Source organism: Rhinolophus hipposideros (genome assembly GCF_964194185.1).
Source record: "Rhinolophus hipposideros genome assembly, chromosome: 5".
Classification (NCBI taxonomy): domain Eukaryota; kingdom Metazoa; phylum Chordata; class Mammalia; order Chiroptera; family Rhinolophidae; genus Rhinolophus; species Rhinolophus hipposideros.
In genome coordinates this window covers 6,996,030-7,023,206 of record NC_138051.1, presented here as the reverse complement: position 1 = coordinate 7,023,206, position 27,177 = coordinate 6,996,030, and the positions used below count along the sequence as shown (strand labels likewise).

General features: G+C 35.4%; 1 protein-coding gene across 3 annotated transcripts in view; it reads left to right on the top strand.

Moving 5' to 3' along the window:
- Positions 1-27,177, top strand: part of KLHDC1 (kelch domain containing 1) — a 45,826-nt gene that overhangs the window by 5,000 nt on the left and 13,649 nt on the right. For 2 of the 3 annotated variants that reach the window (XM_081048063.1, XM_081048064.1), the window contains exons 2-9: positions 6,291-6,361; positions 6,829-6,946; positions 7,372-7,490; positions 14,205-14,283; positions 16,403-16,486; positions 22,142-22,225; positions 22,693-22,751; positions 25,497-25,609. In XM_081048063.1, coding sequence (XP_080904189.1) covers positions 6,291-6,361; positions 6,829-6,946; positions 7,372-7,490; positions 14,205-14,283; positions 16,403-16,486; positions 22,142-22,225; positions 22,693-22,751; positions 25,497-25,609 — 727 coding nt within the window. The remainder of the gene's footprint in view (positions 1-6,290; positions 6,362-6,828; positions 6,947-7,371; positions 7,491-14,204; positions 14,284-16,402; positions 16,487-22,141; positions 22,226-22,692; positions 22,752-25,496; positions 25,610-27,177) is intronic. The other variant, XM_081048065.1, reaches the window with a different exon arrangement.

The window sequence follows — 27,177 nt, the reverse complement described above, 5'->3', positions numbered from 1 at the left end:
GTTTGCTTTCCCTGATTACTAATAAAGTTGAGTCTCTTTTCATAACTTTATGGACGATTTATGTTTCTTCTTCTGTAAAAATGCTGGTTCCTGTCTTTTGCTCAGTTGTCTATTAGATTGTCTTTTTCTTACTGATTTATAAGACTTCTTTATAATTATTTGAGTTGAATATGTCTTCTCAGTTTGTAGCTTGTTTTTGTACTTTCTTGATGATTGTCTTTTGTCCAACAGTTCTTAATTTTAATGTAATTTCCATCTTTAGTTGTATTCCTCAAGTTTTGATAAGCAGTATTTTGTCATTTTACAGTTCTTATATTGTGTATTTCCAATTATCATTATTTGACCCATAAGTTGTTTAGAAAAATATTTTAGATTTCTAAACAAATGCTACTTTTATAGTTAGCTTTCTGTTATTAATTGCTAACTTAATTGTGTAGTACTTGGAGAATGTGGTCTATACATTCTTTGGTATATATTGAGGTTTGCTTTAAGGACTAGTGTGTAGACAAATATACCCTTTGTTCTTATGTTGGGGGAAGTGTTTCATATGTGTCCACTTTATCAGCCTTGCTAATTGTGTTATTTAAATCTCCTGTATCCTTTCCGATTATTTTCCTCCCTGTTCTATCAATTACTATAACAGGTGTTAAAAACTCTTACTCTGATGTAGATTTGTTAGTGTCTCCCTGTGGTCCTGTCAGTTTTTACTTTGTATTTTTAGGTTACCTTTTTGGTTGTATATGAATTTAGAATGGTTATATCTTTCTGGTTAATTGAACATTTTATTATTATGTAACGATCTTTTTATCTGTAGTTGTTATTTGCCTTAAAATCTATTTTGCCAATATTCATACAACTATATCATCTTTATTTTGATTAATATTTGCATGGCATGTCTTTTTCTGCCTTCTGATGGAAACTTTGTATATCTTTATGTTTTAAATGTGTGTCTTACCTGAGAATCGTTGTATCTTATTTTTATCCAGTCTGACATTATGTATATTTTATCTGGTGAGTTTTACTCTTTTCACTTAATGTCATTCTGATATACATTTTTTCATCAGATGTGCTTTATATTTGCCCCTCTCTGTTTCTCCTCCTCCTGATTTTGAGGGTTGTTTGAAGAGCTTTTTGTTCTCTTCCCATTTTTTTCTCTTGGTGTAGAAATCATATGATTTGTTTATAGCCATCCAGTAGTTATTCTATTTATTTCAACATGAACTTCACAAAGTTCAAAATTAATAATTTTCTTTCTTCCTGTAGAGTTCAAAAACTTTAAAAAGTTTTAGGTCTGGTCACCCCTTTCCTTACTCTTATCCTGTCTCACCCCCACCCCACCCAATTAGGTATCAAAAAAAGTTTAGCCCTTTTTCTTATTAAGTTTATTGGGGTGACATTGGTTAGTAAAATTATATAGGTTTCAAGTGTGCAATTCTATAATACATCATCTACATATTGCATTGTGTGCTTACCACGAGTCAGTTCTTCTTCCATCACCATGTATTTGACCCCCTTTTCCCTCTTCTACCACCTCCTCCCCACCTACCTTCTGGTAACCACTAAACTGTTGTCTGTGTCTCGGAGTTTTTGTTTGTTTGTTTGTTCGTCTTGTTCCATTGTTGTCTTCAGTTTTATGTCCCACATATGAGTGAAGTCATACAGTTCTCGACTTTTTCCTGTCTGCCTTATTTTGCTTAGCATAGTAATCTCAAGATCCATCTGTGTTGCCAGTTCAGCCTTTTTTTAATGTTTAAATTTACCCACACATTTACCTATATCTTGTCATACTATTCCTTGTTGCATTTTAGATCTTTAATTTCGGATCATTTTTCTTTCTCCTGTAATAGCACAGCTATTAGATTTTCTTTAAATGAGGATCTATTATTGGCCAACTGTCTCAGTTTGTGTTTGTCTGAAAATTTCTTTGTTTCACTTTTGTTTTTAAAAAATATTTTCACTGGGAGTAGAGTTCTAGGTTGACAGTTACTTGCGTTAAGCACAATTGCTAATATTACTTATGTTGTTGCTAATGAGAATTCAGGCAGTCATTAGTTGGGATTCATTTGAAGGTGATTTATCTTTTCTCTGGCAGTAAAGAATATTTTTTTCTTTGATGTTCTATAGTTCTATGATGTGTCTAGTTCTATTTATTTATTTTAAAACCATTTTATTTTCTTGTCATTTTAAAGAAGACAAGTTTTTTGTTTTTTTTTTTGAGGGGGACACGGCTCACATTGTACCTTGCGGGGATTGAACCAGCAACTTTGGTGTTGTTAGCACCACGCTGTAACTAACTGAGCTAACCGGCCACCCCGATTTCTATTTATTTATCCTGCTTGGAACTTTTAGAACTTCATAGATTTCAAGGATTGATGACTTTCAACAATTTGGCAAAACTATCAGCCTTGTCTCTTCAAATATTGCCTCTTCCTAATTCTATTACACCCTAATGTAATTCTGATTAGACTTAGTTCTTCTCTTTCTTCATGTCTCTTAACTTTTTAAAAATGCGTATTCCATCTCTTTGGGCTATATTTCTGGATAAATCAGTTAACTAATTCTCTTTTTTAGGGAAACCTTGACAAGAGCAATTTTAGTGGAATGATGGTCCCAAAAGCCATATTAATCTGAATTGATGAGAGAATGAGAGGTTACCCATTATTGTTAACTCAGTATGTAATGGAGCAGAGAAATAGGAATTAGGGGATGGACACACACATACACACACACACACACACGTATACACATTTTTTAAAAGAGTAATATTAAGGCGTGTTTGTATATCTAGGAATGGTGTAGTAGAAAAGGAAAACTTGATGTAGAGAAGAAGGGATAATTTTGGAGTGAAATCTCAGAGAAAGTGAAAAGGAACTAGGTCTAAAATTTTTCAATTCTGTTCTTCATTTGTGTTTTTGTACCACTCCTTTTAAAGATTAGTGAAAGGGACTTTTCTTTTTAATTAGGCTGACGTGACCATACAGTCAGTTTGACAGGTATTACTTACCCATTCACTCACTCAATCAACAAATGTTCCATGTGCCTTTTATGCGTCAGGCACTGTGCTAGGCTCTGGGAACCAAATTATAACAATGATCCGTGCACTCATGAAGCTTCAGGGTTAGTGGTGGTGGCAGGTGGGTGTGATGCAAAGGACTTCGAAGGGGAAGTACAGGACTGTGTGAGAGCATTTAATAGGGAACTTAATCCCTTAACCTTATGCTGGGATATTAGAGAAGCGACGTTTAAGCTGATTCCCAAAGAATCAGTTAGTTAGCCAGGCAAAGTCTGGGGCAGCATTCCAAGGGGAGAGAAGAGCATAGCTGAAGGCCCTATTGCACCAAGGAACTTGCAGAGGTTTAGGAGTGGAAAGAGGACTACAGTATAATGAGTGAAATGCAAGATGAACTTTGAATGGATAGCAAGTGCCAAATAGCACGTATAGTCATAAGAATTCTAGACTGTCCTGAGAGCAGTAGGGAAGCATTGGAGGGACTTAAGCAGAGTAATGACAGAATCCATTTGCATAATATTTATGTTATAAAGGTGTACATCCAAAGCTACTGGAGCCTGATGCCATTAAACTTTAGAATCATACAATTAACTCCCCTTCGTTTAATTATTTGTTTACTTTGTTATTAAGTGTGTCCTCCTCAGTCAGACATGAGTGGTAATTTCCTTGGAATTAACAGAGTGGTTTTCTGCTGTGTGTGTGTGTGTGTGTATGTGTGTGTGTGTGTGAAAGAGAAGGGGGAGAGGATATACCTAATAGTCAAGATACTACTTTAAAAATTTAAGTAACATAGTAATAAGAAAATAAGCTAAATCTACTTAACCATATTAACAATTTATGCATCACGCGGTCTTAGAAATTCTTAAGCTGATATCTTTTAAAATTGGCTATTTTCTTTTTTTGAATTTTTACAAGAGTTTATTTGAGCCAAACTGAGGACATATGCCAAGGAGCAAGATCTCAAATGCTCTGGAGAATAACACTTTGCAGTGTCTTTTATGCATTTGGAATTAAGGAGCAAAAGTAAGGAAGATTACATGGAGGCGGGAGAAAGCAAGTGGGGGACTGGATTAGAGATTAGTTAAGATTATGTGCTCCCCTGAGGATGATCACGCTTGAGGAGGGATCTGAAAAGACGTGTTTCAAAGGTATGTTGACCTAGATGCACAAGAACGATGGACAGGGCTTGCTTAAGGCAAAGATAAGCCGTTAACTAAAGAAGTCATAGGCGTGGGGTGTGACTAGCCACCACGACCTGCCCAGTTAGGAATTTATGATCACTTCATCCTGTGAGGTTACTTTCCATAGAACCTTTTTTTCATCCACAGTTGCTCCTTCTGGTCATAAATCAGTCCAAAGGATGCATTGATGACCAACCTTTTGGCTGGATAGTGTGGTCTCACAGTGCTAGGAAGGCTCGTGTTTAAGACAGTCTCAGTATCGATGCTGTCTTGTTGAAACGGACGACCACTGGGGATGGGGCTATACCATCACCATGGGATGTCAGTTGAGGCTGAATTTTCCTGAAGGGAAAGGCAGGACAGTGGAAGGCAGTCAGATCTTATGGCCTCCATTGTGAAGAAAACACTCTGGATCATTTCTATCTGTGAACTAGTGTGATCAGAGTGTTGCCATCTGTCTCATTTTTCTATATTTGGCATCTGGTATAACAAAAATGGCATCAGCTCTTTTTGAATAATTCTAAGGATTTGTTTTAACTCCTAAGTTTTTTTTAACTTAATATAAATAAGATTGTTACTCTATTCACATTTCTCTTTTCGTCATGTCAGAATGTATTATTCTATTTATGTCATCAGCTTTTTAAGAGATTATTCAGATTCTGAGTTGCCATTTTGACTTGTTAAATTTATCTTGATCTTTAGGTTCTATATATAATTAACACCTAACACTATGCCTTGCACATAGTAGGCACTCAAAAATATGTTCAGTGAATCAAGCTATCTGATACAGTCCTCTTAATTACACCTAATAAAAATTTTCTTCCTTAAGTCCTTTCCTTCACATAAAACATATATATATATATATATATATATATATATATATATATATATATATATTTTTTTTTTTTAAGAAAGCTTATTTTTTTTAAAGAGTTGTGTTTTTTTGTTTGCTTTTTTTTTTTTTTTTAAATATTTTATTGGCGAAGGGGAACAGGACTTTATTGGGGAACAGTGTGTACTTCCAGGCCTTTTTTCAAGTCAAGTTGTTGTGCTTTCAATCTTAGTTGTGGAGGGTGCCGTTCAGTTTCAAGTTGCTGTCATTTCAGTTTTAGTTGTGGAGGGTGCAGCTCAGCTCCAGGTCCAGTTGCCTCTAGTTGCAGGGGGCACAGCCCACCATCCCCTGCGGGAGTCGAACCGGCAACCTTGTGGTTGAGAGGACACAGTCCAACCAACTGAGCCATCCGGGAGCTCAGCGGCAGCTCAGCTCAAGGTGCTGTGTTCAATCTTAGTTGCAGGGGGCACTTGCCACCATGCCTTATGGGACTCGAGGAATTGAACTGGCAACCTTGTTGTTGAGAACCCGTGTTCCAACCAACTGAGCCATCCGGGAGGCAGCTCAGCTCAAGGTGCCGTGTTCAATCTTAGTTGCAGGAGGCGGAGCCCACCATCCACCATCCCTTGCGGGACTCAAGGAATTGAACCGGCAACCTTGTGGTTGAGAGCCCACGCTCCAACCAACTGAGCCATCGGGGAGGTAGATCAGCGCAAGGTGCCGTGTTCAATCTTAGTTGCAGGGCACGCTGCCCACCATCCCTTGCCGGACTTGAGGAATTGAACTGGCAACCTTGTGGTTGGGAGCCCACTGGCCCATGTGGGAATCGAACTGGCAGCCTTCGGAGTTAGGAGCATGGAGCTCTATCCGCCTGAGCCACCAGGCTGGCCCCAAAACATATTTTTTGATACTCATTTTCTTCGTGGCTTTATTGCCTTCAATACTGTACTCTGAATGTTATGGTTTTGCTATTTTCTCTTACTGAAAATCCCTTTTAAAGGTTTAATTCTCTTGAGTCTTTACTTGAGATTCATGTACCTGCTATTTTTGTATTCTAAACCTTTATTGTTTTCCCCCTTTCTCTTAGAATATGTCTTTTTCCTTTTCTCTTTTGGTCAATCTTAATTTATATTGAAAAAAAGTCTTTGAGCCTGTTTATGATTTTGTGTTTTGCGGTGTTTTAATTGCAGTTCTCCCATTCTGAGGAACTATTTAATTGTTACTATGTTAATTGATAAACATAATTTTATGTATTCTATGTTTTTAGTCTATTGAAGACAATGAAGTATATTTGCCTAATGATGAAATTTGGACCTATGATATTGACAGTGGGTTGTGGTAAGTAATTTTGAATTGCAGAATGTCTAATTTTAATATGTGTTATAAATGTTTTTATAGACTACGGGAAATTTAAGACATACCTAGAACATACTGCAACATTGATTTTCTCCCTTTCCTTTTCTTTCAATGCTTTATTCTCTCTGACTCTTTCTTCCCCCTGCTTCCTTCCTTTCTCTACTCTTTGTCCTTTACCATTCCTCTCAAGACTAAGGCTGTCTTAAAGACTTTGTTCTACTAATTAATTTCCAATTTTGATGACACATGAAGATTTTGTAATTTTTTTCCAGCAGATTGAAAAATCTTTACTTTGGATGCTCTTAGGGTTTTTACAGTATTGGCTACCATTACATTTTAATTGCAACTGTCAGTGACAATTTTCGTTTTAAAAGGGCTCATGGAGTTCAAGGGGAATTTAAATTTGCCTTTCTGGAAAGTTATGAAGTTCCGTATCATTCTTCCTGCAGGACGATGCACCTCATGGAAGGAGAACTCCCTACCTCCATGTCAGGCAGTTGTGGTGCTTGCCTTAATGGAAAGCTGTACGTTTTTGGAGGCTATGATGACAAAGGATACAGCAACCGAGTAATATTTTCTTTCAATTCAGGAGTGCTGCAAAATGTAATATTTAATGTGTCACTTCATCTCACAAATTTACAAATATTTAAAAAAGAAGATGTATGTAGAAAATCTTGTGTTTATGATTACAAGGTTGTAGAGTAAAAATGCAGTAGTTTTGCTTTTCTCTTCTCCCATGTCTTTCTTCTACAGAATTAACTACATACTTAGTTGATATACATAGGACAAGAGCATGATGGGAAAAGATCTGTTTCAGTGTGTTTTACATATCATTTTTGCTTCTAAAACAGTCTTATTTTCATTAACCGTACAATCATTTTTTTTCCTTTTAAAAAGAAAAAGTAATATTAATTTCTGGATCACATATCTCTCAGATATAGATTTAATTTTTGAATGTCCTGTCTCTTATTGGTGTTCTCCTCTTTTAAAAGCTTTATTTTGTTAATTTGAGAACAAGAGATGGAACCTATGTTTGGGAAAAAATCACGAACTTTGAAGGAAAACCACCCACCCCACGTGATAAACTTTCTTGCTGGGTATATAAAGACAGGTAATGCAGCAAAACGATATCATTAACTACACTTAAGTAAGGACTATAGCTTGTGGCCAAAATAGAGAAAACTTGAGAGTCTGAATTTTTTCAAGATATAATTACAAACTTGTTTTGACACTGATGGTAATGGCATTTCTAAACGCTGAATAAGAGCTGCATAAAAATAAACCTGTGGAAGCAACTATTTGTTTCTTTTTTAAAAAAAAATTTGTTTACTATTTAACTGAATTTTCTGAATAGTTAACACTTTCACATGGTTCACAATGAAAACCGTATTTAAAAATATTATAATGAAAGCTTTTGCTGTCATTCCTGTCCCTGCTCCCTCATGCACAAAATACTTCTGTTAATACTTCTATTAATACCTTTTGTATTCTTACAGTAGTGGTTCCCAAACTTGTCTGCCTGTGGAATCACCTGGGGATCTTTAAAAAAATTCCAAAGCCCAGGTGATATCCCAGACTAATTACATTGCAGTCTCTGGGGGTATGATTTTTTGAAGTTCCTCGGATGATTCCAGGATGCAGACAAGTTTGAAAGCCATCAGTGTTCCATTATGGAAATAGAAGCAGATACATACGTATGTGTTCCCCTTTTCCCCTCTTTACACAAATATCTGTGCACTCTACACTGTTCTGCTTCTTGTATTCTACCCTGCTGCTGCTTTTAGTTGACAGTATACCGTAGACATCTTCCATCTTTCTGTATCTTTAGTTACAAAGCTTGTTCTTGGGGTTTTTTTTTTAATGGCTGCATAGTAGTCTCCTCTATGGACATACCATTGTTTATTTAACCTTTACCCTGTAGATTGTTTCAGTTCCTTTGCTATCACAAACTATGCTTTAATGACTATCTTTGTGTGTGTGTATATATGTATATATGTATATATATGATTATAGGTCATATATGTGTGTGGGAGTGCCAAAAAAATGTATACAAGTGGACACTTTGGTCAGCGTTGCTCAAGCAGTAGTTCACCGTAACCAGAAGTGTCTGGATGCTGACGGTAACCACTTTGAGCACCTCTTGTAATTGCAGAAGTCAAACGGGACTTGTGTTCATCTTTTGAGTATTACAATTTTAATATGGTTTTTTACTTTCTTAAAATGTGTATACTTTTTTTGGCACCTTCTGTATATGATTATAGATTTATCTGTTGAATAAAATTGTGGAATTAGATTGCTGGGTCAAAAGGTAATGTATTTATAATTTTGTAAAGGATTAGTTTGCTAGGGCTGCTGTAACAAAATACCCTAAATTGAGTGGCTTAAACAACAGAAATGTATTGTCCCACAATTCTGGAGGCTAGAAGTCTGAGATCAAGGTCAGCAGGGTCGATTCTTTCTTTAAGTCTTGAGGAAGAATCTATTCCATGCCTCTCCCCTAACTTCTGGTGATTTGCTGGCAATCTTTGGCGTTCCTTGGCCTGTAGAAGCACTACTCTGATTTCTGCCTTCAACTTCACGTAGGATTTTCCCTGTGTGTGCTTGTCTGTCCCCAGGGCCTAGGCTAATGACCTCATTTTAGCTTGATTGCCTCTGTAAAGACAATAATAATTGCCTCTGTAAATAAGGTCACCTTCTGAGATACTGAGGATTAGGACTTCAACATACGAATTTTATTGTACGGTTCAACTCATAACGATAGATTTTGCCAATTTTTCCTCCATAGAAGTTGTGCTGTTTTGCATTCTCAGCAATGGAATGCTTATTTCCCCACAGTCTTGCCAAGAGTTTACTGGCAAACTTAGTGGGGTTGTTTTTGTTTGCTTGTTTTTGTTTTTAAAGATTTTATTGGGGAAGGGGAGCAGGACTTTATTGGCAGGACTTCATTGGGGAACAGTGTGTATTTCCAGGATTTTTTCCAAGTCAAGTTGTCCTTTCAATCGTAGTTGTGGAGGGGGCAGTTCAGCTCCAGGTCCAGTTGCCGTTGTTAGTTGCAGGGGGAAGAGCCCACCATCCCTTGTGGGAGTCAAACCAGCAACCTTGTGGTTGAAAGCCCACTGGCCCATGTGGGAATCCAACCGGCAGCCTTGGTCATTAGGAGCACGGAGCTCCAGCCACCTGAGCCACCCGGCCCCTTTTGTTTTTTTTGGTTTTTTTGTCAAACTGATAGTTAAGAGGTGATGTTTCCGTCTTATTTTGATTTTCATTAAAAATCTTTTGTGTGTGTGAGTTTGAATGTATTTTCATATGTGTAAGGGCGATTTTTATTTCTTTTTCTCTGGAATGTTTGGTCATGTTCTTTGCTAATTGTTTTCTGTTGTTAGCATTTATAATCCCAATTTCTAGGAGTTATACTATATTTATGTTTAAGGAGATTTTAGTGTTTGTGCTATGATGTGAAATTTTTTTCCAGTTTGTCACTTGCCTTTTGACTTTGCTTACAGTGTGTTCTGTATGCATTAAACAGCTTTTTAAAACTGTTATTTGGGCAAATTTATCAATAATATATTTTGTGTCTTCTTGATTTTGAGTATTGATTGCAAAGGCTTTTTCCACTCCAAGGCTGGAACCTAATTCTCACATGTTTCCTTCTAGTACTTTTGTCATTTAATTTTTACATTTAAATCATTGATTCATTTGGGGCTTATCCTGTGGTATGAGATATGAACCCAGGTTTACCTTGTTTTGGATGACCACCTGTCTCTAACATAGTTATTTCAGATGCCACCTTTTCACGTGTTTACTAAATTTTCATTGGTATTTGAATCTATTTCTGGATTTTATTGTATTTCATTGATTGTCTGTTAATGCACAAATACTTCACTAGTTTAGATATTGAAGCCTTACAGAATATTCTTATGACTAGTATGAATTGTAAGTGTACGCCTTAAATAATTACCACAAAGTGAACACACTTAGGTATCAATCACCCAAATAAAGAAACAGTATCAACACTCTAGAAACCCTCATTATATCCACTCCTAACCACTATACTCAGACTCCTTTCTAAAGGAAACCATTATCTTGATTTCTAGCACCCTAAATTATTTTGGGGGTTTTGTATTATATATAATTTATTCTTTTACTCAAATTACATTTTTGAGATTCATCCATGATGTTGTGTCTACCTATAGTTTGTTTTCTTTCCTATATATTTTTCTATTAAATGTAATACTACCGTATATTTAATCATTCTACTGTTGACAGACATTTGGGTCATTTCCCCCTTTTGACTCTTTGAAATAATATAAACATTCTTCTACGTATGTTGGTACGTAAGGGTAAACCTTTCTGTTGGGTATATAGCTCTTTCTTCTCTTAATGGTAATCTGATTTTAATATAGTCTAATTTATCAATCTTTCCCTTATGATTAGTGCTTTTGTGTCCTAGAAGCTTTTTGTTCCCCAAGTTCATGAAGATAATTATTCTAAGTTATCTTTTAAAGCTTCATGATTTTATCCTTCACATTCAAATCCACAGTCCACGTGGAATTATTTTTTGTGTGTGTGATATGAGATAAAGGTCACATTTCATTTTTCCATTTGAATGTCCAGCTGGATAACCATTTGATCCAGCAGCACTGATGGCAAAGATCATTCTTTCTCCACTGCTTTGCAGTGCTACTTTTGCCACAAATTAAGTGTCTGTGTATGGAAGGGTCTGTTTCTAAAGTCTCTTCTCTATTCTGTTGAACAATTTGTCCTTTGTACCAGTATTACATTGTCTTAATTTCTATACTTTTATAATAAACCTAGAGAGTCAGTAAACCTATTCTACTGGGGGTGCCAAAAAAATATACACACATGACTTGTAGTCATCTTTTGTTACTAGTATATGTTGAGTGTTAACAATTTTCATACAGTTTTCCTTTCTTAAAATGTGTATACATTTTTTGGCATCCTCTGTATTTGTTCTTCTACTGTAAATATGTCTTGGCTCTTCTAGGCTTTTGCATCTCCATATAAATTTTGAATTAGTTAATTTCCACAAAACCTACTAGAATTTTAACTGAAACTGCATTGAATCTAGAGTTCAAGGTAAGGAGAACTGACATATTTACAGTACTGGAACTGTATCCCTCTACATCCCTCTATTTATTTAGGCCTTTACCTCTTCTCTGAGTAATGCTTTACCGTGTCTATGCAGAAGTCATACACACTTTTCGTTAGATTATTTTCCTAGATATTTGATTATTCCTGATGCTGTTTTAAATGCTATCTTTTAAATGTGTTCGTTTTTGGTTTGTTGCTTGTATACAGAAACAATTGATTTTTGTATATGTTGGCCTTATGTTCAGCACCCTTACTATATCCTTTTATTAATTCTAATGATTTAGCGATAGACTTTTTTGAATTTTGTACATAATCAGAGTATCTGTGAGTAATGTCATTTCTTCTTCCTTTCCAGTACTTGCGCTCTTTTTGGTTTTATTGCATTGTGTTGGACCTTCAATACTTCTAGTGCTTATATTTACCCTTTAATGTATGACCTTTAACTTTCCTTTTAACAATGTCTCTTGTTTCTCTAAGTATCTTGAATCTTCTTCCCTTTACCCCTCCTTTCATTCAACACCAGCTTTTTGTTAATTATGTTTTTCACTCTTCCGTTCCAACTTCGGTTATGAATCTTTTAGCTGTTCTCTACATGTTTATCATTTTTTCATAATTTTTTTCTTTTTTTTTTGGTGGCTTTTCTTATTTCTATTCTCTAGGTCCTTTACCATATTTTCTGTGAGGTTTGTTTTCTCTTTTGCTCTTTGTAACTTGATCTTCATTTCCCAAATGGGTTTTTTTCCCCTTCTATTTTCTCCCTAACTTCTACCAATTCTGTTTCACCTCTTGATATTTTCTGGCCATCTACTCTGTTGTCTGAGTTCTTATATTTTTGCTTTGAACGTTTAATGTATTGATTTTTTTTTTGCTTTAAAATATGTAATATTTAATATTCAGTATTCAAATTTTCCTGTTTGTCTCATACATTTTAAAAAACACTTTGTTCAATAGAAGATCCGGGTATGGTCTATGCATTATAATTGATTGATATGTCTCTTAAGGTGCTTTTATTCTGGAGATTCTCTTTTGATTTTTGTTGTTTTGGTTTTGAAATTTATTTGAAGAAAAAACCAGGTCATTTGACTGTAGAATTTCCATCAGTCGGCATTGTGTTGATTGTGTCTCTCTGGTATCTTTAACATGATCACTTATACCTTACGTTTTCTATAAATTGGTACTTAGGTCTAGGATCTCGGATCAGATTCATGTTCTTTTGTTGGTTGTTAGTTTTGAAGGGGGGCAAAACTATTTATAGTTAAATATTTTCATTAGGTGGCACATTACATCTCGTCATCTCTCTTCGTTAGCAAGCATTGATGCTTGTTGCCTAGATCCATTTATGCAGGAGAAGATGCAAAGGATTGATTCTTTCCCTGTTTTATACCTTAATTGGTAGGTGTTTGGTCACTAGGGAGTTCTCTTTGCTACCCAGGTCCACTTTATGCTTTCTGTATCTTAGGAGATCTCTTTCAGCCTTGCACCCTTTCCCCTGGCCTTTTGAGGGTAGCTGCCCTGTATGCCATAATGGCTTGGCATGCTTCTAAGGTATTTCCTTCAGATCTCTTGCCCTGATCCCAGACTTTAGTAGCTAATGGCTCAGATTGCCTTAGGGAGGTTTGCTCAGCTCTCCTCTGCTTCTGGTTGTGGTGACTAACCCTGAGCCCTCTCTGAAGACTATGCGAAAGGGTTATTGTGTTGGTTCCTCGGTTTCCCTGTTGAATGTGCCTGAGTTTCTTAAGATTCTAATTTGCCATGCCAGCCTGCATGTGGCTATTAAAATTTGGGGTGGTTTCATTACGAACCCTATTTGTGCTGGATTCTTCCTCCTCCTGCTGTTAACACCAGGGATGAAAACAGCCATAGGTCTCTTCTTTCCTATTGAGAGCTCATCACATTCTGGAATTATTTCATTTAGGTCTTTTTGTTCCTTAGGATTTGGATTTTTTTTTAAACTATGTTTTTGTAGTTTACGGTCGTGCACCGCTTAATGATGGGAATGTATTCTGAGAAATGTGTCGCTAGGCTATTTTGTCATTGTGCGAACATTGTAGAGTGTCTTTACAGAAACCTAGATGGAATACCCTAGTGCACACCTAAGCTAGACGGTGTAGCTTATTGCGCGTTGGTTACAAGTCTGTACAGCACGTTACTGTACGAAGCACTGTGAGATTAAGTCAAGCACTGGAGACAAGGATACAATCAAGAGACGAGGTAAATTTGAGATGTCTGAGGCTGCTGCTGATGGAACACAACATACTGTTTTACACTAAACTGTTTATAAGTAGGAAGAGTACACTAAAGTAATGATAAAAGTACAATATAGTGAATACATAAACCAGTAACATAGTCGTTTATTATCATTATCAAGTATTATGTACTGTACACAATTGTATGTGCTGTACTTTTGTACGACTGGCAGTACAGTAGGTGTGTTTACACCAGCATCACCACAAACACAGGAGTACTGTGGTGTGCTACAACATTACGGTAGCTACAGCATCACTAGGTGATAGGGATTTTTCAGCTCCATTATTATGTGATGGGACCACTGCCATATATGCAGTCTGTCATTGATTGAAACATCTTTATGCAGTGCATGACTGTATCTGGCTTGTTTAGGTTGCTAGAGTGAGAAAAATGATCTGTTTCAACTTTTTATGAACAAACTAGAAGTAGAACTTCTAAAGTGTGTGCTTTTGGATTTGTTTTTCAGATTAATATATTTTGGTGGCTATGGGTGTAGGAGGCACAGTGAACTCCAAGACTGTTTTGATGTACACGATGCATCTTGGGTAAGAGAGGAATCACTGTTTACTTTTTCCTTCAAGTCTTTAAACATAATGAGCCCAATATTTCTCATTTTAATTTGCCATAGTTGACACTGTGAAAAATAATTGTTTTCTATCTTTTGGATTTGGATTCAATTAGAGGAGGTTTGGCAGAGTAATTTCTTTTCTTACATCATTAATCACTTGCAGCTGCTTCTGTTAGACAAGTAGAGGCTTTAGCACAACTTGGAAAGACTTTGTTCATAGGTAACCAGAATGGTTATTGCTGACATATACCTGCTTTTAGACATGTCCACTAGAACTAGTCATAGCTCATTCTTACACACAAGAATAATCTGGTAGTGATATTACCTTTCCTACTTATTCTTACTGGTTAGAGAATAGCTATTGTTAATGAAAGAAGTCATGACTTATAAAAATGAAATCTTTTAAAAGATAACTTGAGGAACCATTGATCCTACCACGAAGATACACAGTAACTCTTCAGTTTTAACCTTCTACTAGCATATATCATTATTGCACATTATTAATATATGTACATTTTGTGTATATCTCTTTGTATATGGGTAAAAATTCTCTATGTGTTTACATGGTTTTAAGTTTTTAAAATAAAATACAGTGGTACCTCGGTTTTCGAACGTAATCCATGACATTCGAAAACAGCCGACAGCTAGGTCTCAGGATTTTGCTCGCAGCCGAAGATGTCTGACATGTTCGACTTCTGAGTCGTGTTCGAAAACCAAAGCGTTTACTTCCGGGTTTACGGCGTTCATAAACCAAAATGTTCGTCAACGGAAACATTCAAAACCTGAGGTACTACTGTATCTTTAAAGCTTTGCTACTTATAATACTGATAATTTTCAGAAATGTAACTTCCTGTGATTTATATCTATTTTTAATTATCAGTGAGATCTCTCAATTTTTTCTCCCCTAGGCTAAATTAGGCTAATGATCACATCCTGAAATTTTTGGTGTATAAGTGGATTTTTTTGTTTAGATTCTAAACTAACTATATTTAGTTTATTTGCCAAGTCCTTGTCGCGTCCAGCACGACATGAGCTGTGGGAAGCGAGAAGGGTGGTGCAGGGCTAAGAAAAGACAGTAGTCAAGAATAGATTGCAAATGGGGCCAAGGGTCTCAAGCCTCAAGGACTGATCCCCGAATTGGGCCAACACATAGTTTTTATTGGTTAACGTCTAAGGAGGTAAAAGATTGTTAATGTCAAGATCTGTGTGTTAGTAGCCAGCTGGCTGTCTTTCCGAAAGTTCCCATTGTGTTCCAGCTTGTACTTTGCCTTCACACACACACACATCTCCAAGTAATCCATTGAAGGGGAGGGACTGATATAATTCCATCGGGTCTCAGTTTGCTGAGACTTCCCCTCAAAGGAGCTTTTCCGATATCTCTCCATCAGGCCTCAGTTTGCTGAGGCACTCCCTTGTGAAATCCTGGGAAGAGTGCAGGGGAACAAACGGTTTGGAAGCTGTAAGGCAACAAATCCTGACAAAAAGAAATAATGCATTTCTGACCTTAAACTGCACAGGGGTAAGCTAGAGTAGTGGTAGAGGATTTCAGCAATCTGGAAGACACTAAATACCACGTAACTGCTAAAGCTGTGCCTTGCCAACAGTTTTGTCTCTTAGAAGACAAAGAAGAGAGTGAGCATAAGTTTGACCTATAAGTAAGAACCAATTGCTTTGTTAGTAGAAGTAACTGGAACCTTTTGGAAAAAGGAACCATAGTCCCCTGAAGTTCCTAATAGCAAAGATTAGGAATTCTGAGCACACACTTTAGAAAAACCAATTTCAAAATACAAATGTCGTTCTGTCCTCTGCAATTTTAAAAGGGACAATCCTTCAAGGGAATTGGAAGATTGTTAACAAGTATAATTATGACACACTGAAAGCAACACTATGAGATGACAAGTTGCCAGGTATTGCTGCTCCTGGTCTTGGGACCCCACTTGCTGAGCCGCTGGTGTGTGCATAAGCTTTATGACTAATGTAACGTGTAACTCTGTTTTTATAAAGGTGTCTACTATTTTACCAGTAAATATGCAAAGAACGAACAGTAACCTAAAATTTATACAGTCTTTTAAATATTTTAAAAATTTCTGTTTTAGGAAGAGCAGATATTCTGGGGATGGCATAATGATGTGCACATATTTGACACAGTGACGCAGAGTTGGTTCCAACCAGAAATTAAAGTAAGTATGGTAAAAGTCTTAACCTTTGTATTTATATATTCATTGATACTTCAGACTATATTTTTCACTGAGTTATTTGGATTTTAATAATTGAGTTTGTAATCCCATACAAAGGGGTTCTCTTGAGTACTGTCACTAATGCTATGTTTTTTAAAAATCACTTATTTTTCACCAGGTTAGCTAAGGTTTTCTAGAGAAATCTTGTAAAGAGGTGCCATCATCATTCTTTACCACAAGTGTGATGCCCTGACTTAACAGAGGATAGTATAACAAAGTCCATGATTTTAAAAAGCATGCATTTCATAAACCCTTGGAATCAGAGCTACATGCAATGGTAGCATGATAAAAATACATACTTAATACTCCTTTCATGTGCTAGTGAGCAAATGGAAATTCAAATTAGCTTAAGCAATAATGAATTCTCACATAGCTGGAACATATATTTTGGAGGAACTCACACAGTGGCAGGAATAGCTGCAGGGACCAGGACCTCAGGAACCGGAGCAAGTTACTCAACACCATCACAACACTTTCCATCTTTCCTGGTCAGCTTCTCCCTGTTTCTCTTTGTGTGCTAGCTTCATTCTGTCTGCTGCAGACCGCCTGGCTCATTTAGGAGGGAATATGGCTCTGGCTACACAAGCAGTTCTTTCTGTTGGTGCTATATTCTCTCAGTGTCTATATATTTGTGCTAGAAAAGTCTGATTCTTCTTGGGCATGTTCCCACTCTTTACATAAGTCCCAATTGCCCAGGGGATGATGGTCAGGCCTAATCCTAAGGGAGCAGGGTATTGTGATTGATAAACTCACCAGAACTGTGCAGAATGGAATGCCAAATAGGCAAAACCAAAATTGTCTACTAATATGCACACATGACCAAAATTCTTTGCAGTCCAACTTCTGCTGATGGAAGTGATAGAGGTTCTGTTCAAATTAATGTTACAAGGTTCGATCCATTTCAGGATCCTCTTTATCCAAGCAATGAATTTCAGGTTTCCAGTGCTCTTGTGTTCTCTTCCCCCCATTTCTAATATTAGAACTGATCAACTATCAGTCATTTATACTTGTTAATTGAATTTTCCTTCAGTCAGCACTGAATTTTAGGATTTGTGTCTTTTATTAATGAAATAACATCATTTTCTTGCTGTTAAAATAATTTCATGTCAGCAAACAGGTGGAGAGAAAATTATTGAGACTGCATCTACTGAAAGTCATCCTAGATTTCTTTCAGGACTCTCATCCCTCTTCTTCCTTAAGGAATAAACAAAGGTCTGGAACTACTGACAGCATATTTTTAGAATGTGCTCCTGTGGATAAGGTTGCTGAGGCAGCTTACAATCAGTTGTTTGGACTTCAAGTCTCTCTCTGACTCCTTCTCTCTCATTATCTTAACGCATATTCTTCCCCTCCTTCTGTTCCAATAGAAGCACATGACTTTTGCAAGTGACCTCTGCGGATGACTCGATTTTAGTTAGTACTTAATATTTTCACTATAATTTCCCTGATGATATCTTCAAATTCTTACATTGTTTATATTATATCTGAAAGTTTTTCTGAGATGGTTGTAGCTGGAATCCATTTCCTTTATTTTTTAAAGACACTCTTAAATTACTTCATCATTCCCAAATATTTGTATCAAAAGCACGTCAACATGGTAGAGTGTAACAGTTATTGGGGTTGAAGTTGAAAAAACTGGATTTCCATTCTAATTATGTCACGAAAGACCTGTGTGTTTAGATAAGCCGTTTAGTCTGACTTCTCCAAAATGGAAGGTTGAAAGTGTTTTCCTACATGGGATTTTTACCTCTATAAGAACAATGTAGTAGTAATAGGGACCTTTGAGTTATTTTCAGTATTTTAAACAACCTAATAAGTAAGCCTTGTGCATTATTTATGCAGTTAGGCACACAGACCAATACAAATGACATTTCTTTGTTTTTGTTTGAAATTGTATGAACTCCGTTTATTCAGAAGCTTTGGTTGGCTACTAAAAGTGTTTGATAAATTAAAAAGGTGAAATTCGACATTTATTTCATAATAAATGTGTTTTTAGTAGAAGAATTTTTCCAAATTTTCAGATCAGGGATGGGATAATGATAAAAATTTTGTTTTGCTGGATAGGCTGGGAACCACAGCTTAGATGGGTCTCTCTCATTTATTTAAGTGTTATATCAGTAATATATGAATTACTTATTACTGTATTGACTTCAGCAGTTGTTCAAGTAAGGCTGAGAATTCTAGGGAATTATGATATTGGATGTAAAGCTTAAATTTCCTGTGGCCACAATCAGTAGCCAATGAGCTGAAAATGTTGAGTTCTTTCAGAACTTGGAATGAAATACACACACACACACACACACACACAAACACACACACACTCACACACACACAGAGGCACCCACGATGAATGCATGGGAATTATGCAGAAGATTCTTCCTTCAAATCTTACGCATTCATCTACTCATCATACTCTCTCTTTTCCCACCAATTCAAACTTCTGTGAAGAAAAGATCTGCTATATTTACTCAAAGTATAGAGAAGTGTTATCAGTTAATGTGAAGAGTTTTAGTAAGAGGTATAGTACTGTGTTTGGCTTAAGCCAAAAATGAAATTCTTATTGTAGAATTGGAAGCACCAAGAGTTTTGGGCGACAGATGTAATTTTTTAGAGTCTCCAAGATCATCACGCTGTGTACTGCTCACTTACAATATTAACTCTGGGTGTGTGGAGGGAAGGGAGAGAAAGAGAATCTTTTAACATTTAATTTTTAAATCCTTATATTTTAAGCTAAAATTTATGTGAAATCTCATTTTGCTAAATAGTGTCAGGCATTTAAGGAAAACTCTTTAAAAAGTAAAGATCAGAGTGAATAAATTTCATGTTTGAAGAATATAGGCATACCTTAGAGATATTGCAGGTTTGGTTCCAGACCACTGCAGTAAAGTGAATATTGCAATAAATTGAGTCACACGAATTCGGTTTCCCAGTGCATATAAAAGTTATGTTTACACTATGGTGTAGTTATTAAGTATGCAATAGTGTTATGTCTAACAAAATACCTTAATTAAAAATAATTTATTGCTAAAAAATGCTAATCATCATCTGAGCTTTCAGTCAGTTTTTAATCTTTTTGCTGGTGGAGGGTCCTGCGTGGATGTTGATGGCTTCTCACTGATCAGGGTGGTTGTTGCTGAAGGTTTGGGGTGGCTGTGGCAATTTCTTTAAATAAGATAAAAATGAAATTTACCACATCGATTGACTCTTCCTTTCACAAACAATTTCTACATAGCATGTGATGCTGTTTGATAGCATTTTATCCACAATAGAACTTTCAAAATTGGAGCCAGTCCTCTCAAACCCTTCTGATCCTTTATCAACTAAGTTTATGTAATATTCTAAATCCTTTGTTGTCATTTCAGTAGTCTTCACAGCATCTTCACCAGGAGTAGGTTTCATCTCAAGAAATCACTTTGTGTAGCCAGTTGGCTCAGCTAACCGGTTAGAGGGCAGTGCTCAACACCCAGGTCGCCGGTTTGATAGCCACTTGGGCTAGTGAGCTGCGCCCTCCACAACTAGACTGAAAATGACTCTATAACTAGATTGAAAAACAACGACTTGACTTGGAGCTGATGGGTTCTGGAAAAACTCACTGTTCCCCAATATTCCCCAATTTTTTTAAAAAAAGAAACCTATTTAAAGGTTCTTAAATAGGTTCTCACTTTGTTTGCTCATCCTTTAGAACGCCTCATCTGTTAAAGTTTTATTATGAGATTGCAGCAATTCAGTCACGTCTTCAGGCTCGTTTTTTAATTATAGTTCTCTCGCTATTTCCACCACATCTGTAATTACTTCCTCCACTGAAGTCTTGAACCCTCAAAGTCATCAATGAGGGTTGGAACCAACTTCTTCCAAACTCCTGTTAATGTTGATATTTTGACCTTTTCCCATGAACCATGAATGCCCTTAGTGGCATCTAGAATGGTGATCATTTCCAGAAGATTTTCAGTTTACTTTGCCCAGATCCCTCAGAGGAATCACTGTCTATAGCAGCTATCTATAGCTTTACAAAACGTATTTCTTCAATAATGAGACTTGAAAAGTCAAAATTACTCCTCGATGGACTATCGAATGGATGCTGCGTTAGGAGCCATGGAAACGTTAATCCCATTGTCCATCTCCATCAGAGCTCTCGGGTGACCAGGCGCATTGTCACTGAGCAGTCAGATTTTGAAAGGAATCTTTTTTTTCTGAACAATAGGTCTCAACTTTAAAATTGGACTTAAAATATTTAGTAAGGCATGTTGTAAACAGATGTACTGTCATCCAGGCTTTGTTGTTCCATTTTAGAGCCCAGGCAGAGTAGATTTAGCATAACTCTTGTGGGCCCTAGGATTTTCAGAATGGTAAGTGAGCATTCACTTTGACTTAAAGTCACCAGCTGCAGTTCCTAACAAGAGAGTCATTCTGTCCTTTGAAGCTTTGAAGCCTGGAATCAACTTTTATCTCTTTAGCTGTGAAAGTCCCAGATAGCATCTTCTTTCGATATGAGGCTGTTTCGTCTTCATTGAAAATCTGTTGTGTAGTGTAGCCACCTTCGTTATCTTGGCTAGATTTTCTAGATAATGTAATACAGCTTCTATATCAGTACTTGCTGCTTCACCTTGCACTTTTAATTTATGGAGACGGCTTCTTTCCTTAAGTCTCATCAATCTCTGTTAGCTTTAAACTTTTCTTCTGCAGCGTCCTCACCTCTCTCAGCCTTCACAGAATTGAAGACAATTGGGGCTTTGCTCTGGTAATTAGGCTTAGACTTAAGGGATGTTTGATCTGGTTTCATCTTCAGTCTAGACCACTAACACTTCCTCCATGTGAGCAATAGGAATATTTTACTTTTTTATGATTGGTGTGTTCACTAGAGTAGCACTTTAAATTTCCTTCAAGAATTTTTCCTTTGCATTCACAACTTGGCTAACTGGTGCAAGAGGCCTAGCTTTTGGCTTATCTTGGCTTTCAACTTGCCTTCCTCACTAAGTTTAATCATGTTTAGCTTTTGATTTAAAGTGAGAGACTCTTCCTTTCACTTGAACACTTAGAGGCCATTGTATTGTAGTGTTATTAATTGGCCTAATTTCAGTATTGTTGTGTCCTGGGGAATAGGGCGACCCTAGGAGAGGGAGAGTGATGGGGGAATGGTAGGTCGATTAAGTTCGCCATCTTACATGGGTGTGGTTTGTGGTGCCCCAAAACAATTACAATAGTAACATTAAAGATCACTGATGACAGACCACCATAACACATATAATAATAATGAAAAAGTTTGAATATTGAGAGAATTACCAAAATGTGACACAGAGACAGGAAGTGAGCAGATGCTGTTGGAAAAATGGAGCTGACAGACTTGCTTGATGTAGGGTTGCCACAGACCTTCATTTTGTTTAAAAAAATGCACTATCTGCAAAGCACAATAAAATGAAGTATAACTATGGTATTTGTCTATATTTATTACTATTTATAGATTGAACTTTTGCATTAGGCTTTTTAATTGAATTATACAGATAGTGGTAACTTAGGTCAAGTATTCTCATACTAAGCATAAGAATGTGACTTCATTACATGTTTCAAGTCTTTGAACTGTTTTCTGATCTCTGCTTGCAGGGTGGAGTTCCACCACAGCCACGAGCTGCGCATACATGTGCAGTTCTTGGAAATAAGGGCTATATCTTTGGCGGACGTGTTTTGGTTAGTATTTTTAATGGAAATAACCTTTTTATGTGTTTCTTATAAAAATGTATGCTCTGATTTTATAAAAGAACTGAACATTCAAATAATCTAGAGATTAAAATGCCATTCAACAACTTTTATCTTCTATTTCAAAACAGACCGTACATAAGTAATCAGAGATGATTATAAATCATATTTAAATGAGAATCCTTCACTTTAGTGTATTATCAAAAAAGTTTAATTTCTTATCATCTAAATCCTATTAATTTAAATTTATTTCTTCCTTTCCTGAAACTTGACACATTAATTTGGTAGTTTCTTGTTAATTTTATTAATGCTTAGCATTGTTTCCCAATATGTAAACTTTTGATGTTAATTAAGTACAATAGAGATAATCTATTTTTAATATGAACTTATTTTAAAACCAAAATTGTAGCTCATGAAAGATGTAAAACTCTGATCAATTTAACATGCTTTTATTTTAGCAAACTAGGATGAATGATTTGCATTATCTAAACTTAGACACCTGGACTTGGTCTGGAAGGTAAGTTTTGAAATTTAAGTTTGTTTTTATCTATAGGTATTGTGTGTGTGTGTGTGTGTGTGCGCGCGCGCGCGCGTGCGCATGCACACAGATTATACATCTAAGCAAAGAATGTGTAGATTTAAATATAGAGTTTATTCTTTTGTAGCCGAACTATATAAAACATGAGAATACTAGCAGTTGAACGTTGATTTTGTAAAAATACTGGTTTTATACTATGTATTCTCAAGGACTGGTCAGTAGAAGAAATGGAGGAATACTTTAATGGGGTCATCACAGGTGAAGAGATAATGGCGTGGATAAAAGTCAGATTTTATTTACTGTTTATAATATATATTTAGCAATAGAATAAATATATTTAGCTATCAAGTCAGCTGTTTATGTAATGAGATGGACTCAGAGCTATGTGTTATTTCAAGGTATAAATGCTGTTAAAAATAAAACCATAAAAGTGCAAGAAGAAAATATAGCAGATTATCTTTAAAATCTTTGCATGGAGAAAGCTTTCCTAAAGATGATATAAACCCAAAATTCATAAATGAAAAGATAGATTGATAAAACTACTTAAGAATTAAATATTTGTGTATAGAAAAATATACCACAAAAATTTAAAAGGCAAATTGGAAAATGCAAACAAATAAACACCTAGAAGTAATATTTATAGTACTAAGAGAGGGCTTAGTACTATAGTACTTAGTACAGAGAGGGCTAAGATCCAAAGAACTAAGAAAATCAGTAAGAAAAAGACAAATAATCCAATAGGAAAGTAGGCAAAGAACATAAATGAGCAACTCAAAAAATACAAATAGGCAAAATTATTTTTAAAAACGTTCAACTTCGTAGATTATTAAAGAAATGGAAATAAACATAGTTTACAGTTATCAGATAAAAATAATTACAAATGACGAGTGTGTAGTACCGTGTTTCCCCGAAAATAAGACCTAGCCAGACCATCAGCTCTAATGCATCTTATGGAGCAAAAATTAACATAAGACCCAGTCTTATTTGAATGTAATATAAGACTGGGTCTTATATAATATAATATGTTATATAATGTAGTATAGTATAATATATAATGTAATGTAATGTAATATAATATAATATAACATAATATAATATAATACAATACAATATAATACCAGGTCTTACATTAATTTTTGCTCCAAAAGACACATTAGAGCTGATGGTCCGGCTAGGTCTTATTTTGGGGGAAACACGGTAGGTTGTAACAACACAATTAGTTGGAGTATAGATTGGTACAATTTTTCTGAAAGGTATTCTGGCAATATGTTTAAAATATAAAATGGAATTTCTATGGGATTTATAGATGATGTAATAAGAATTGTACACCTGAAGTTATGTAATTTCATTAACAATTGTCACCCCAATAAATTTAAAAAAATAAATAAATAAAATGGGATTTCTGCTTTGATCCAGAATTTCTCTGAAGACAATAATTGGACAAGTATATTTGTGTGTGTGTGCATACACAAATATGTGTATTACAATATTATTTATAAAAATAAAAACTTGAGATCAACCTTCATGTCCACAGTGGGGATTGTTTAAATCATTTGTACATTTGTTTAAAGGGCTGCCATGCTTCTGTTATCAAAGGAAACTATACTTCATGGAAATATTCTACAAAATACTAGTTGAATAAAAAAAGTAGCAGAATGGAATATATGGTCTCATTTATATATTTTAATAAATTTTTATATATGTCTGGAAAGATATATACCAAATTATTATTTCTTTTTCCTGGAAGACATGATTATAGGACTCTCAAAAAATATTTTTGTGGTTGTTGAATGTTTTCTAACCAAAAATAATAGAAAATATGCACATATGTTATGCACATATATGCACAAATATGCACATATATGTGCATAGAAAATATGCATATATAACATGTAGTTGCATAAATGTAGCATAAATTGGAAAAAAATTTAAATTGGAAAAAAATTTCAATAATTTGAATTACTGATTTCAAATTTTTATCCCGAAGACCTAATCTTAATAGTCAATAAAAACAATAAAAATATTTCCAGTTTGGAAAAAACAAATTCCATCTACTACAAATGGCCATATTATTCTGCAACATTCCATAATGCTGGAGAACAGTGTTTTCTAGTTAAATGTTGTTTGCTAAATTAGTTGAACTTTTCTTTTTCTGTTTTTATTTTTTAAAGGAATAAAACAGTGTTTGTTTGAAATCTTTACTGGTTTATCCTGGATCTGGAATGGTTTGCATGCTTTTGTTTCAAAGATAGAGTAGCTAGCATTTTCAGGTGAAGATAACACTTCAGGAAATTTTACAACAAATAAACCAAAGTGAAACAACAGCAGAATCCCATAATATTATTTAGGAAATCTGCTGAAAACATAAAATTAAACATGAAACAACAGTTAAAATTTATAGATGGAAGTAATTATATGGAAAAACCTGAGGAAGTTTTATTGATTAACCAACAAGAATGAGGCTGAATTAGCACTGTGAATTAACTGGGAATTTTCAACCTGTGTTCTGTGACCATGTGGAATAGACATAAAGTGGAATGATTGTTTAAATTCATCTAAGAATTGAAGAATGTTTTTTAAATTTCATGTAGGTGGCATTAGCAAAATCTATTTTTTTTTTTAAGTAGTGAGGGCAATTTTTCCTTTTAAGATCTGAGGTGATCAGCATCCTTTTATTTTAACGAACACAACACCCAGATTTTTATATTTTTCTCCTTGCCACAGGGTTCCTATTAATGGAGAAAACCCCAAACATCGGTCCTGGCATACTTTAACACCAATAGCTGATGATAAGCTTTTCCTGTTTGGTGGACTAAGTGCGGACAATATTCCATTAAGTAAGTCAATTCAAGTTTAACCTACGATTATTATCTCGTTCTTTTTTCTTAATTGTATTTGATACCAAAGGTATCTTTCTTTTTTCCTGATTTATCTTTATCCCCAACTATATGCTTACATTATAAGAATTAGAAATAGAAGACCCCTTTGCTTCTGTACTTTTGGTTCTCTTTTTGTTCTCCTGTTTTCTCGGTATAGAGAAAAGGCAGGGTGGTTGAATATAAATGAATTAAAGCCCCTTTCAACTATAATATTCTGTCATTCTGTGTCCTCTTGATTTTTGATCCAGATGCTTACATTGTAGGTTGGAATGGGGATTACATTAATAAGAGCAGCCTTTCCCATAATGCTCTGGAATTATAAGGTGGGAAGGCCGGTTGCTTCTCTTTTTGTTCCAGAACTATAAAAGAAGGTGCTTAGCTGGAATTTTTTAACTCCTGTCACTGCTGATCCCAGTGGCTGTGCGTTTTGTAATGCAATTTTTCTTTCAGCAATAAAATTGTGCCATCAAGATAGACAGATGACCGAGAATATCCACTTCTTAGTTTGACATATTAAATGTTTTGTATTTTCTTAACTCAAAAAGATTTCTATGGCTAAAGATGTTTTCATTGAGAGACATTACGTGCCATTAAAACCATTTCTATAATTTTATATTGGACATGGAAACAATTATTTGTTTTTCAACAAAAATTTATTGAGCATCAGTTGTGTGTCTGGCAGTCTGCTGGCCAACAAACAAACTCGAGGTTGGGTGAAGAAACAGCAGTTGCTAGTAGAGGATGTTAGTTATTGCAGAATATTATGCTTTTCTAATTCCTGGGGATTTTATAAAAAAGAGATTTGGAATCTAATTTTTAAAAACTAAAATTTATCCATTTCATTAGGGGTTCAATATCATATCTTCATGAATGCTACTGTTTTTAATTCTTTTTTTTTTTAATTGGGGAATATTGGGGAACAGTGATTGTTTTTCCAGGGCCCATCAGCTCCAAGTCAAGTCATTGTCCTTCAGTCTAGTTGTGGAGGGCGCAGCTCAGCTCCAAGTCCAGTCGCCGTTTTCAATCTTTAGTTGCAGGGGGTGCAGCCCACCATCTCATGCGGGAATTGAACCAGCAACCTTGTTGAGAGCTCGTGCTCTAAACAACTGAGCCATCTGGCCGCCCCTACTGTTTTTAATTCTTATTTGCTGGTTTTGGTCATTGATCTATGGGGAATTAAATGTCCTAACTCTTTAAAATTTTTAAAAATATTTTATTCTTAATTTATTTTACAATTACAGTTGATATACAATATAATGTTAGTTTCAAGTGTACAACAAAGTAATTAAACATTTATATGCCTTACGAAGAGATCACCTTGAAAAATGTAGTACCCATCTGTAAATATCCTCTTAGTCCAGTCAGTTTCTTCCCTTATAGATTCAGCTTAAGGTTATATGTGTTTTAGAGGATATTAAGAAATAATTTTTAGTTTTGTTGACTGTAATAATGGCATTGTAGTTATGTGACATTGTTTGTTACATACATTGTAGTTATGTGTAGTTGTATGATATTGTGGTTATGTA